Source organism: Perognathus longimembris, chromosome 10 (assembly GCF_023159225.1).
Source record: "Perognathus longimembris pacificus isolate PPM17 chromosome 10, ASM2315922v1, whole genome shotgun sequence".
NCBI classification, from domain to species: domain Eukaryota; kingdom Metazoa; phylum Chordata; class Mammalia; order Rodentia; family Heteromyidae; genus Perognathus; species Perognathus longimembris.
The window spans coordinates 44890948-44906222 of NC_063170.1; the positions used below are offsets into that span (position 1 = coordinate 44890948).

The following is a 15275-nucleotide window of genomic DNA, read 5'->3' on the forward strand; positions in this document are numbered from 1 at the left end:
TTGCTATCTTTCCTTTCCCCTGTCCCCTTGCCCTTTTCTTTTCCCTTTGCTGTGGGTTTTTGAGAGGTCTTGATATATCGTGTAAGACTGTTCTGAAACTTTAGATTCTCCTCCCTCAGCTTCCTAAGTGCTGTGATTAAGGTGGGTGCATTCATGCCCTGCCCTTGGCTGCTTTTTATATGCCAGTGTCTTTTGCAGAGAAGCATTCTGTCTGGGCTCGGGGCAGCCACTGCTACCCTTGTTTGGACCAACTTTTCTATGGCTCTTCAGTACCCACTTAGGTGCTTTTAATTTCTAGTCTGTCTGAGGGCTTTACTGTTGCTTCTCAAGCAAGCACAAGAGGCCTGGGCACCTGCTTGGAGCTTACTTGAGCTTAACTCTGAAATTTAGAGAGTGGTGGTAATTGATGTTCAGTGAGTATCAACCTCAGAGGGAGAAGGGTACAAGACATTTGTTTTCATTTCCTTTTTTTTTTCCTGGTACTGGGGATTGAACCTACTACTTAGGCAAGTGCTTTGCCACTGAACTATATCTCTCTTGTTTTCACTTCCCTCTGGGTGGACCAAGCTATCATTTTTTTTTTTTTAAATTTTTGTCAGTACTGGTGCTTGAACGCAGGGCCTGAGTGCTTGCTGTCCCTGAGTTTTTTTGCTCCAGGCTAGCAGTCTACAACTTTGAGACACAGCTCCACTTCTGGTTTTCTGGTGGTTAATTGGAGATGAATCTCATGGACTTCCCTGCCTGGGCTAGCTTCAAATTATGATCTTCAGATGTCAGCCTCCTCAGTAGCTAGTGTGAGTCACTGATGCCCAGCTTTATCAGTTTTTTTTTTTGATTACATAAAATATTTATTAAAATGAACTTCAGGAAATGGAAACAAGAAGTTACTTTTTAATTTTGTTTTCATTTTCTTTTATTTTTGTCTTTTCATTTATCTGACCTTGGGAGGGGAAGGGAGACACAGAAATGGAGGAATAAAGGGTGAACAAATGCAGTAGTGGCACTCACTAGACACTATGTTGACATGTATTCATCACCTGACTTATGAAACTGTAATCCCTCTGTACATCAACTTTATAATTTTTTTTTAAAAGCATAATTTGAAGCCAGGTGGCTCACATCTGTAATCCTAGTTACTGAGGAAGCTGACATCCAAGGATCACAGTTTAGACCATCAAAAAAGCAAGAAGTGGAGCTGTGGCTTACGTGGTAGAGCGCAAGCCTTGAGTAAAAAAAGCTCAGGGCAGTGCTAGGCCCTGAGCTCAAGCCCCAAGATTGGCACAAAAACAAACAAACAAAAAAAAGATGCATGCTTTGAAATCAGATCAGCTAGTCTAAAATTTCAGCTCTGCCATCAACTTGGGACTTCTTTTTTGGTGTGTATGCGGGTACTTAGGGTCTAGGCACTTACTGTCCCTTCGATTTCTTCCTCAATGCTGGTCCTTTACCACTTGAGCCACACAACTCCGCTTCTGGCTTTGATGGTCAACTGGAGATAGGAGTCTCACAGACTTTGCTGCACAGTCTGGCTTCCAACTATGTTTCTCAGATCTCAGCCACCTGAATAGCTAGGATCAAAGGCATAAATCACTAGCACATTGCTTGACTTGGACAAAATTCTTTTTTAAAAAATTTTAATTTATTTATTAAAAATTTTTTGACAAGGTGTTGTGCAAAAGGGGTACAGTTACATAGTAGGGCAGTATGTACATTTCTTGTGCTATCTTACACCGTGTTTTTCTTTCCCTTCCCTAGGCCAGGTAGACATATATACAATAAACAATGTACCAAGAACATATACAGTAGCCACGTGGCCTACACCAAAGAAAATTCGCCTAGGTCTTTAAATGTAATGTCTACAATAGACTATGTCGACAATAGTCTTATTTGAACGTACATACATAGCTTTTGAGCTATTGTGATCCACTGAGAGGTCAATTTTTGACCTTTATATGTTGAATAGTTGTTTGGTTTTAGTTGCATAATGTAGGGTTGCTGACCCAAACCTGTGGGAAATACCATTTGACAAGAGGTTTTTGGTTTCACAGACCTGGTCTCTACTGTCTCCCCATCACCCCATCTTAACAGTCATATATCAGGGAGATCATACCCCTTTGTTTTCTGTGTTCTAGGCTTGTCTCGCTCAACATTATTTGTTCAAGTTCTTATCAGTTGTTCTTGATCCTGAGTAGTGATCTGTTGAGTAGTACACCCCACATATTTGTTCCTTTCCTTCCTCATCTCATTTCCTTTTTCTTCATTCCTGTTTTCACATGTGCCAGTACACAGCTCATAGAGGCTTTTGCCTCAGACTGTATTTTCTGGAGCACCTGGTCTAGAACAGAGAAGCAGCCATGTTCTTAAATACAGCAGCAGCTATGGCATAATTAAGAGGTCATACAGGTCAGGCTTTTCATCTTTAAAATTTTACTGGGGCTTAACTCAGGGTCTATACTCTCATTTGGCTTTGGCTTTTTTTTTTTTTTTTTTTTTTGCTCAAGGCTGAAGTTTTGCTGCTTGAGCTACACCTCCATGTCTGGCATTTTACTGGTTAATTGGAGATAGGAGTCTCACAGACTTTGTTACCTGGGCTGGCTTTAAAAAAAATTATTTATTAATTAAACAAATTTTTTTGACAAGGTGTTATGCAGAAAGGGTACAGTTACATAGTAGGGCAGCGTGTACATTTCTTGTGATATCTTACACCCTGTTTTTTTTTCCTTCCGTAGGTCAGGTAGACATATATACAATATACAGTGTACCAAAAACATATATAGTAGCCATGTGGCCTACGCCAAAGGAAATTCGCCTAGGGCTTTAAATGTAATGTCGGCAATAGGGTTTGCTTATCCTTGTCTTATATGAATGTACATACATAGCTTTTGAGCTTTTGTGATCCACTGAGAGGTCTATTTTTGACCTTTATATGTTTCCAGTGCTGGGGCTTGGGACTCAGGGTCTGAGCACTGTCCCTGGCTTCTTTTTGCTCAAGGCTAGCACTCTACCACGTAAGCCACGGTGCCTCTTCTGGCTTTTTCTATATATATGTGGTGTTGAGAAATCAAATCAGGGCTTCATGTGTACAAGGCAATCAATCTACCACTAGGCCATATTCCCAGCCCCTGGCTTTGAATTTGATCCTCAGATCTTAGCCTCCTGTGTAGCTAGGATTACAGGCGTAAGCCACCAGTGCCTGACTAGTTTGCTCCTTTTAGAAAGGCAACTCTGGCTCAGAGAGGTGGAGAGACTTTTCTTGGATGACCAGTAAATTCATAACACATCCAAGATTAGATCACAAATCCTCCACTCCAGAATTTATATTCTTTCTCCCTTGTGGTTTGTTTCAGTATCACTGTATTCTAAGGTTAGCACTATATAGAGAGCTCATTGCCTTTTGGATTATCTTGAGTTTAACAGTTCTGGGAACATTGCAACAGGAAGGTGTTAATCCAGTGCTACTTTGATTATGAGAGAAATGTATAACATTGTCACCATAACTGGTGACATGGACATTACACCATAACTGGTGTAATGGAGAGTGCTGTAGGTAATTGTTGATATGGTTTGAATAGCAATTGCAGTGTGTTCAGAATACATATTGTGGTTATTGTCTTTGAGTATAGTGTCTTTGGATTATGGCTTGTTGAAGTAGTCTTAAGTAAAATTCAGTTGCCATGATTGCCTTTGCTGGATTTGATGCTTTGATGTTTCTGAATACTGTTGAATTGAATGATATTCTCTACTTGGGCATCAAGTAGATGCCATTTGAAGTGGTTGGTAGTCTAAACCATTTCTTTAATGCCTTTGGCAACAGCCTATTTTTATATTCCTTGGCATTATTGCTTGCTCTGATTTTGTATTTGCATCCCAGAGGTTTTTTTTTTTTTTTCTCTCGGTCCTGGGGCTTGAACTCGGCCTTGGTGCTGTCCCTTAGCTTCTTTTGCTAAGGTTTGTGCTCTACCACTTGAGCCACAGTGCCACTTTGGGCTTTTTTGAGTAGTTTATTGGGGATAAGCGTCTCATGGATTTTCCTGCTGGCCTGGCTTTGAACCCTGATCATCAGATCTTTGCCTCCTGAGTAGCTGGGATTACAGGCATGAGCCACCGGAGCCTGGCCACATCCCAGAATCTTTTAAGAGTTTCAGAGTATTTCAAGACTCAAATTTTGCTATTTGGGGCCAGAGTTTCTTTTGCTGTGGTAGAGAATTTGCCTTAAAAAAGTGGTCCTTCGGGAAAAATAAACCCAATTTTCTTTTTACTATATTTTGTTTTGTATGTGGAATGTTTCTTTTTTCTTTTTCTTTTTAAAAATAATTATTTATTGTCAAAGTGATGTACACAGGGGTTACAGTTTTATATGTAATGCCATGGGTACATTTCTTATACTGTTACCTCCTCCCTCACTCCCCCCTCCCCCCGCCCCCTTTCCCTCTCCCCCCATGAGTTGTTCAGTTGATTTACACCAAGTATTGCTTTTGGGGTCATTTGTCTTTTTATCCTTTGTCTCTCCATTATGATATTCCCTTTCACTTCCCTAGTTCTAATACCAGTATATACAGTATCCAGGGTACTCAGATGAGATACAGTGATAGCACCTGGATAATGTGGAAAAATGTTTCTTAACTGACCTGAATACTACCATTGAAATATTACCATAAGACTTCTCTAAGTACATTAAAATCTTCCTTTTTTTTTTCAGGTTTTAATGGTACGATTTGCATCATTATTTGATGCGAAAGAGCGTACTGTCACCTTTTTAAGTGGGAAGAAGTATAGTGTGGATGACTTACACTCAATGGGAGCAGGAGATCTGCTGAACTCAATGTTTGAATTTAGTGAGAAACTCAATGCCCTCCAGCTCAGTGATGAAGAGATGAGTTTGTTTACAGCAGTAGTTCTAGTGTCTGCAGGTAAGCAAGATAGTTTAAAATGGTGTCCTACGAAAAACCCAGGGAAAAACCTGGGAGAGAAAGTGGTAGTTTACTGGGTTCCAGCAAGCCCCATGTAAAAGGAGTAAGGTATCAGGAAAAATGTACACAAATGTATTACTTTTGAATCATAATACAAAGTCAGGAGTCTGTAGTAGCTAAATAATATTTTTTAAGCCACATGTAGGTAATATGAGCTACTCTGAGATTTGAGAATTATGGTTTGAAGCCAACCGTGGGTAGGAAAGTCTGAGATTCTTGCCTCCATTTAAAAGCCAGAAGTGGAGCTGTGTCTCAAGTGGCTATAGAGTGCCAGCCTTGAACAAAAAAAGCTTAGAGAAAGTGTTCAGACCCTGAGATCAAGCCTCAGTACCAGCCTACATGCGCACATGCATGTGCGCGCACACAACCATACAATTGACTGCATCTATTTCCAGCCCAACACACACACATACACGTACACACACATACATATACACATATACTATTGACTGCATCTATTTTCAGCTCAAGTGTGCCATTCCAGATAAGTAAGGTAGGTTGTTACTTCTAGTCTAGTAGCCTATTGACAATTTAGACCTGAATTTTCCTGGGGCATCTACGTAAATACTGTCTAGTTTTAGGTATTACTTAAAAATATTTGTCGAGAATTTTATATTTTTAAGTTTTTTAAGTTACTCGTGGAGATCCTGCTCTACTCTGTAAATGGCATTGTGTTAGGTCCTGTGGAGTTACAAATTCTGGCTTTTGATTGTGTGGATAACTTTAGAGGTCTTTATATAAGTGGGAGAAATAAAGATTCATGCCATTTGGAACCATTTTTGGCTGCCTTTTCTGGCCAGCTGTATCTAAAGAACATTTGTGTCACTGAATTAATATGAGAGGAGAATGTCAATAAAGATGTCTGTTTTCTTAGCAACATTGTAATGCCTCTTGCATTTTATCTAGCATTGTAGAGTCTCTTCATAAGTAATTTGTATTAGAGTAGACATCAAGTTTTTGTTTTATAAAGCCAGAAATAATTAATACTTGACAAATTCTTTATCTGATGAATATGTCTTATGTGCTAAGTACATAGGGAAACAAAAAGCATTGAGTCTCAAGCTTACTCTCCAAGTATTTATGTTCTGTTCCAAGAGATAAAAAGCTTCATGGTGCTAAGCTGTAGTTCTCATTGGGATAAGAGGGAGTTATGGAAAGGAAGGTGAAAATCATGTGAGAAGGCTTTGTGGAAAGGGGGAAAGGGAGCTTGAATTTGAAGACTGGGATTATTAGATTTTCTTAGCAATGGAAAGATGGAAAAGCATGGTAAAGCCATAGGTAGGGTAGGGGAAAGAGTAGGAGGCTAGCACCTGATGTGCTTGCCAAGGAGGAGGGTACAGAAAGAAGGCTTTGAGATTTACAGGCAAACAACTGTGAGAAGTAGGAAGGGAAGTTGGAACTGAACTATGGGCAGTGAAAAGCCAGTGTAACTTATTGAATGGAATGATCAAACCATGAACAAAGGGGGCTGGGAATATGGCCTAGTGGCAAGAGTGCTTGCCTCCTACACATGAAGCTCTTGGTTCGATTCCCCAGCACCACATATATGGAAAATGGCCAGAAGGGGCGCTGTGGCTCAGGTGGCAGAGTGCTAGCCTTGAGCAGGAAGAAGCCAGGGACGGTGCTCAGGCCCTGAGTCCAAGGCCCAGGACTGGCCAAAAAAAAAAAAAAAAAAAAAACATGAACAAAGGCATGTTTACTATTTTCCATTAAATATCCTCCATGTTAAATGTTCCCCATTTATCTTGGGTGGATTAGATTAGGAAGTCACTAGAGCTGGAAACCAGATTTAGAGGCTATTGAAAATAACACAGGAGTGGACCTTCCTGAAGTAAGGAATGGAAAAGGTGACTTCCTGAAGTAAGTTATCCTAGAGATAATTCAGATAAAGACATGAAGATGAGTGGGTGCTGGTGGCTCACACCTCCAATCCTAGTTACTCAAGAGAAAGATCTGAAAACCATGGTTTAGCCAGCCTGGGCAGAAAAGTCCTTGTGACTCTTTACCTCCAATTAACCACCAGAAAACGGGAAGTAGAGCTGTGGCTCAAAGTGGTAGAGCCACTAGCCTTGAGCAAAAAAAGCTCAGGACAGCACTCAGGCCCTGAGTTGAAGCCCCATGACTGACAAAAAAAGAAGTGAGGGTGAAGCGATAAGGAACCTAAGGAACCTAACACTGCGCCAGAAGCCATTATGCTGGAAGCCATCCTACTTACTTTGTGTTTTCTACTAGACATATCATTTATTTTTTTATTTTTTTATTTTTGGCCAGTCCTGGGCCTTGGACTCAGGGCCTGAGCACTGTCCCTGGCTTCTTCCCGCTCAAGGCTAGCACTCTGCCACTTGAGCCACAGCGCCGCTTCTGGCCGTTTTCTGTATATGTGGTGCTGGGGAATCAAACCTAGGGCCTCGTGTATCCGAGGCAGGCACTCTTGCCACTAGGCTATATCCCCAGCCCCAAAGATTAATTTTTTTTTTTTGGCCAGTCCTGGGCCTTGGACTCAGGGCCTGAGCACTGTCCCTGGCTTCCTTTTGCTCAAGGCTAGCACTCTGCCACTTGAGCCACAGCGCCACTTCTGGCCGTTTTCTGTATATGTGGTGCTGGGGAATTGAACCCAGGGCCTCATGTATACGAGGCAAGCTCTCTTGCCACTAGGCCATATCCCCAGCCCCTCATTTTTTAAAAAAAAAATTTGAGACAAGATCACTGTTCTCTTGCCTCAGCCTGATTGGGATTATTGGCATGTTGAGCATAGCCAGTTTTGTTTTAATCACATCCTAAAAAGACTAGAAAATTAATGTGGATTATTTGAAAATAGAGGAAATTCAAGATAAAAATAGTTATCTCTCCCGAAAGAGATCAGGGTTTTGTTTGCATTTTGTTTCGCTTTGAATGGAGGATAAAATCTCACCCTGCCTGGCCTCAAAGTCAGTATCCTTCTGCCTTAGCCTCCTGAGTGCTGCAATTAGTGTTGACTTCAACAATAATACAAGGGTTCTTACTCACCTTTCTGTCCGTCTATCTCCATTCTGCTGTTTATTGCTCTGTGATATAGAAAGTTTTTTGAAATATTAAATACAAAAGAATTATTATAGAATAATAAAATATATCCTCATTATGTCTATATATGAGGATAGCATTCATATACAAATGTATAATTCATGTTATATTAAGAGTTTTACTCTATAGCTGCATGCCTATAGTACATACCTGTAATCTTAGCCATGCAGGGAGCTGAGATCTGAGGATCATGGTTCAAAGCCAGCCTGGGCAGGAAAGTCCACTAGACTGTTAATTCTGATTAATCACCAAAAAGCCAGAAGTGGAGCTGTGGCTCAAGTGGTAGAATGTTAGTCTTGAGCAAAAAAGCACAGGGACAGCACTCAGTTCCTGAGTTCAAGCCCTAGTAACAGCACCAAAAAAAAAAAAAAAAAAAAAAAAAAGAAAAAAATTATTTTTCTCTTTAGAAGTCTCCTGTTTATTTTACTTTTTTCCCTTTTTTGCTAGGTCTGGGGCTTGGATTTAGGCTTAGGGTCTAGATGCTCTCCCTGAACGTTTGTGCTCTAGGATAGTGCTCTACCACTTTTTTTGTTTGTTTTGTTTATTTTTTTGGTTCATAATTGGAGATAAGAGTCTCATGGACTTTCTTAAAGCCTGGACAGACTTCAAACTGGAATCCACCTATCTCAGCCTCCCTGAGTAGCTAGGATGACAGGCATGAGCCACCACCAGTGCTAGACTGTTTCTTAGTTTTTAACAATATTCTGGTTTTGAACTCACAGTCAACTTAACATGTTAGGCAAGTACTCTACAACTTGGGCCATTCCATTTCAGCCTTTTTTGCATTCTCTGTTTGGCAGTTAGGATCTTGTGTTTTTGCCCAGATCAGCTTTGGACTGGAATCCTTCTACCTCTACCTCCCCTGTAGCTGAGATTACATGTGTTACCACCACACGCAGTTTGTTTTTTGAGATAAGGTCTTGTTTTGCCTGGGCTGGCTTCACAAACTACAATTTTCCTATCTACACCTCCTTACTAGTTGGGATTGGAGGTATGAGCCATTGCCCCTGGATTACACGTGCTATATTGTTTTTGTACTGATCCTGAGGCTTAAACTCACAGGATGCTGTCCCTGAGTTTTTTTTAAGGCTAGCCCTTTACCACTTTCCTGCCTGGTCTGATTTGGAACCTCAGTACTCAGATCTCAGCCGCCTGAGTAGCTAGGATTATAGGTGTGTGAGCTACCAGCACCTGGTTATACTTGCTTTTTTTCTTTTTTTGGTGTCAGTCCTGGGGCTTGAACTCAGGTCTGGGCACTGTTGCTGAACTTCTTTTGCTCAAGGTGAATACTCTACTACTTGAGCCACAGCTCCATTTCTAGCTTTTTGGTAGTTTATTGGTGATATGTCTCATAAACTTTCCTGCCAAGCTGGCTTTGAACTGTCATCCTCAGATTTCAGCCTCGTTAGGTAGGTAGGATTATAGGCATGAGCCACCAGTGACCAGCTATATCTGCTATTTTTAAAGCAGATGTTTGTAGAAAGGAAAATAAAATTCAAAAGCTACTGAACATCAAAAGTTTCTATTCTTTTTTTTTTTTGCCAGTCCTGGGCCTTGGACTCAGGGCCTGAGCACTGTCCCTGGCTTCATTTGCTCAAGGCTAGCACTCTGCCACTTGAGCCACAGTGCCACCTCTGGCCATTTTCTATATATGTGGTGCTGGGGAATCGAACCCAGGGCTTCATGTATATGAGGCAAGCACTCTTGCCACTAGGCCATAGTCCCAGCCCCTCTATTCTGTTTTTGTATCATATTCCTCAAAAGACTAGATTTTTGTTTTAATTTTCTAATGGTGAGCATTTATAAATATAATGCTCTACCTCTTCTTACTAAGTAGTATATATAACCAATAAATGAAAGTGCCCTCATTTTCTCCACTTAGTTTTTATCTTCTTTTTTTTTTCAGTTTCATTAAATATTTCTTTGCAAGGATAACCTTATTGGCCAAACTCATATGTCAAGAGAAAGTGATCTTTTGTCGATCTCATGGTTTTGTCAGAAAAATGTGATTGTACAAACCAAGTTAACATTCAATTTGTTTTTTTCCCAGTACAAATTAGTGCACAGTTGTAAGCCTATTTCTACCATTTTCTTGCATTTAATCATACTTGCTATTACATTTGGTCCTTGTTCTGAATGCTTGTATCACATTTGGCCTTAAAAGACTAAGCATTTTTTTAACTTTACAGTACCCTTGTTAACAATAAAAGGGCATGAGTTGGTTCTTGCAGAAATACCTCCTCAACCCTTCCTCAATACCTCTTCAACCCCTCTTCCCCTTCCTCCTCCCCTTCACCTCCCCTTCTCTTTGCCTCCCCATCTCCTCCCCTTCCCCTCCTCCTGTTGTAAAGGATTTAATAACAGCAGGACCCAGAAATAGGTTATTCACTGGACCAGCTGTTTTGTACTGTACCTTCCCACAAACATGTCTTTTTTTTCTGAATAATTATTTATTGTCAAAGTGATGTACAGAGGGGTTACAGTTTCATATGTAAGGCAGTGGGTACATTTCTTGTACAAACATCAGAATCACACTTCCCTATACTGGGGCCATTGTACATTTCTTGTGCACTACTGCCTCCTTTTGTAAAGAAAGGGAATAACTTCTGCTGATAAACATTCATGGGAAAACAGGGCTGATTTAAGATTGCTAGTTTTTGTGAAATCATTAATTTGTTAACATTTTGTGTGAAGAAAATTGTAGACACAGTGTGATAAGTGAGAGTGAATTGAGTAATATAACTAGCATGATAAATCTAGGGCATAATAATTTACTGCAAATTTTAGCTTAAAAATGCTTCAGATTTGAAAGAAGGGGTGACATTATCCAAAAGATATGTACTTATCTGACTTACATAACTGTAACCCCTTTGTGCACAACCATTATTACAACAATAAAAAAATGCTTCAAATTGAAGTCGGAAGCATGGCTCAGTTGGTAGTGTGCCAGCCAGTGAGCAAAAGTGTTAGGTACTGAGCTTAAGTACTGGTCTTGGACCAAAAAAACAAAAAGGATTCAAATGAACTAAAAAAGCACAAGTGTTTATCATTGCAGGGTTTTTGAAGACATGTGGGTGTGGTATAGACATACTCCTAGTTCAGGTTTCTTAGGAGGTTGTAGTCAAGCTATGTACAGGACTTTCAGGCATGAGTAGGGAAGAATCTGCTTCCTCCGTTATGTGGTTGTTAGTAGGAGTCAGCTACTTGAAAAAGTGTTGAGTTAAGCATCTCAGGTCCTGCAAGTGGCTAAAGACTACTTGTAGTTTCTATTGTGGTTCTCGCCACAGGGCAGTCTACCGCATGGTAGAGGGCTTTTGTCAGTGAGTGAGTGAGTATCCAAGGTGGGAGATACAGTTGTTTTCTTCCGTGTGTGTGTGTGTGTGTGCGCATGTTGGTCCTGGGGCCTATACTCTGTCTCTTAGCTTTTTTGCTCAAGGCTTGTACTTTACCACTTGAGCAATTACTTCTGGTTTTGGGTTTTTTTTTTGATGCTTCATTGGAGATAGGAGTCTCATAGACTTTCCTGCCAGGGTTGGCTTTGAACCTCAGTCCTCAGATCTCAGTCTCCTGAGTAGCTAGGATTATGGGTGTAATAGGAAACCTTTAAAAGTGTGACAATTACATTTGCCTTTGTTTTCAATGTGTAAATCCTTTAAGCCAATAGATTGATGAGCAAGAATTGTACCTATTGTAATAATGTGTCCTCTGTTTTTTATTTCTGTTAGATCGATCTGGGATTGAAAATGTCAACTCTGTGGAGGCTTTGCAAGAAACCCTCATTCGTGCACTCAGGACCTTAATAATGAAAAACCATCCAAATGAGGCCTCTATTTTTACGAAACTACTTCTAAAGTTGCCAGATCTTCGATCTTTAAACAACATGCACTCTGAGGAGCTTTTGGCCTTTAAAGTTCACCCATAGGCCTTTGTTTATTTGAACATGCTACCTGTACATTTTGTGCTAAATGCTTATTTATATGTGTATACCATATGTGGAAGTAGAACAGACCTTTAAGACAATACAAGATTGTAGGCTATCTCTGTAATCATGCAGTAGCTGTTTTGACCAAGAACTCTTCAGCCATGAATAGACATTGACTGCATCTCCCCAATAGACCAATTCGCTGTGTCGCACTTAAGACTGGAGAAATTATACTGAATTATAATCACACTGAATGTTAGACTTTTTCATCTGCCAAAACCAAAAACCATTTTGATCTTCCTATGGTATAAATGTAACACACAGTGACAAATGTAGGAAGACTTAGAAATTAATCACTTGTAGTGGAAGTTCCGTTGGATATGGAAATCTTAATGCTACCACAAGACTGTCAGATCTGGTATTTGGAGACTTGGGGAGCTGGAAAATCTCCATGTTTGGATTTTGTTCTGCCACTGTTAAAGTATATGATCTTCGACAGTTACTTGGTTGTGGAAAGTGCAAATTAATAGTGTCCCCAATGCCCCCACCTCATAGAGCTACTAAAAATGTTTATAAAAAATATTTACCTCTTGAGAGATAGGCACTATGTAAATAAGGTAAAGTTTTTGTCATTGTAATTACTCATAACATTTTCTTCTTTATAAGCATTTCTGAGAAAGCATTTCACAGTCATCACCAATCTATTCAGAGTTCCTGTATATGTGTGAAGTCACTGATTCACACAAAGTCCAAGTTTATGGACACATAAAATGCGTAGTATGTGTACATAGTGAATATAGTTATACATAGATATATTTCTTCACAATATTTTAAACTGTGAAGAACTTTATCATATGATAAACTTAAAAACAAGGGGTGTCAAAGGACCCACATTAGGTGCATTGAACCTGTTGATGACATAACCATTGCTTTAAAATATATAGACAGTAGAATATTGGATTTATTCTCTATTTTTGTTTATTTAAGCAACACTTAATGTAAAGGTGCAACAGGCAGTCCAAATTTCAAAAAATATGTATCACAGAATTCTTCTTTGGTAAAAATCTTTGGTTAAAGGTACTAATTGTTTAGAAGTTCACTCAGATTGTTACATCATGCTAAGAATGAACAGTTGTGTTGCTACCCCTTACACATAGGCTGCAGGCTGATGAGATTCCTTATGGAAAATTGATTCATGTTTAAGGAAACTGTTTACTATGTTTGCATCTATGTGTGCACATGTGCTATTCTGAGTCAGCTTATTTCCCCCTATATAACACTACAGGATTTTGTCAAGTTAGACTTAATCTATAATTTGAATAAAACAGGTAGTGTGTGACCTACAGACTTAGAAAAGGTACAGTTGAAGACTTTACGCAAATGTTGGCCTTATTAAGTTAGACCAGCCTCTGTTTATGACAGTGGGGGGAAAAGCCACAGTTTGTGATTTTATGTATGTTTTTCTATTTTTCTGGAATACAGAGATTGATTGGATTTTCTGGTAAGATTTTCTTCAACATAATGTTTGAACTATATGAGAAATGTAGAAATGTTAACTCATTTTACTCCACTAAATCTGTTACTTTTATGACATGTGAACAGAATGCCTTATTTTATAGTCTTATTTTAACTTGTTGCTGCTGGGATTTGAATTTCTGTGGCACTAGGCTTAAAAAAAAGAAACCTCTTACAAAAGAGGAAAGAAGATGATGATGTCTGTAGTACCATATGAACCATAATTGTGATTTACCTTAAGTGGGTATGACTTTTATGGGATATACAGTTGTAGTTTTTGTGACTTCTTTATGTGGTAGCATTATCTTTTTATATTTTTTCCTAAGATAAACAAATGCATAGTTTTCTTCTATGGGGGATAGAAATAGCTTTTTGAAGTAATATTGAAAACCTCAAAAAATTATGTTAATTCTTAATTTTTGCCTTTTGCATAAGCGTCTTTATAACATGTATCTTTAAAACAATTATGTCTTTAGGAATATGTACCCAGAAGAATGTTAGTATTGCTTATTAAACTTGAGTTAGGTTCAATATATACATGTATACATCAATATATAGGCATATAGATTTGCATATTGTCTTGTGAAATTTTATTTGAATAAATCCTTCCTGTAGATAATGGAAAACAAGGTTACTAGTTCATATGTCACTCATAGTATTTCTGTATTTGGAAATAGCCCAAACATGAATTCTAAAATTAAACCAGCAGCCTATTTACAAGCACATTCTTTGATTGAGACCTGGTTACAAGAGCAAAGAAGATTAACCAGGTTGGGGAGCTTCTGAGTTGGTGGGACACTGTTGATTAATTAATAATGTACTGTATGAATTAAGTGATGCTTTAACTCTGGTTTTGTATTTTTAAGTTTAAATATGGGCATTATGTCAGCAAACTTAAGGGCATTATGTCAGCAAGCTAAGCCATTTTCTTTTCCTGTGCTTTTAATGTATCTTGACATGATATAAGGAGATTCTAGTTTTCAGAGAGAAATAGTTGAGGGAAAGGGGAAACATAGCACAATGAAGCTTGTTCTTTTTTTGATGGTTTAGTTACAGATTAAGAAATTAAAAGGAAATTTCAGTGGCTTGAAGCACATAGTTTTCACATCTACATTTCAAGAAATTGACATTGTAATGCAGTAAGAGATACTTTATTTCATGTGAGCATTATTGCAAAGCAAGGAGTAGAAGCTCAGCTACATTTATTACTGTGCATGAGAGCAAATGCTGTCTCAATTGTTCTTTTGCTTTTTTCCAATATAAAGTTTGCTGAATGTACAAGAAGAGTTTATCACTTAGGATAGTAACTTTTTTTTAGGGGTTGGGGGAGGGACTCTGTCAGGAGATGATCTTGGTTTGATCCAAAAAAGAAAACTATTCTTGAACTAATAGGGAAAAATAAAATGGCTATTGTCTTAAAAGGTGATAGAAATATATTGCTGACAGGGTATGAGTTAAGATTATTTTCTACAACTGTAATTGATAAAGACATGGATAAAACCTTCATGTCTCTGAGAAGTCATCTGTACATGGGGGGAGAGGATAATAAAAATTATTTCTAACCAAGAAAAGGTTTTGGTGTCTATCTACACTGATGTTTTTATAGAGCCAGGTAGAGTTTATCTGTTATAAGTCATTTTACCCTCCCCCCCAGCACAGCCAGATTGCACATACAAATCTTTGATTCAGCATGGAGCCGTGTTTAAAGGTACGTTTTAGGGCCAGATGGCACATCTGCAACCCCAGCAACTTCCAGTAGAGATCAGGAGGATCACAGTATGTGTCAGCCAGGCAAAAAGACCCTACTT

General features: G+C 39.0%; 1 protein-coding gene across 1 annotated transcript in view; it reads left to right on the forward strand.

The window, feature by feature from the left end:
- Nr1d2 (nuclear receptor subfamily 1 group D member 2) overlaps positions 1-15040 on the forward strand; it is a 38882-nt gene extending 23842 nt beyond the window's left edge. Inside the window, exons 7-8 of the mRNA XM_048355959.1 lie at positions 4700-4910; positions 11756-15040. Of these exons, the coding sequence (XP_048211916.1) occupies positions 4700-4910; positions 11756-11952 (408 nt within the window). The 3' untranslated portion in view covers positions 11953-15040. The remainder of the gene's footprint in view (positions 1-4699; positions 4911-11755) is intronic.
- Positions 15041-15275: the final 235 nt, after the last annotated feature.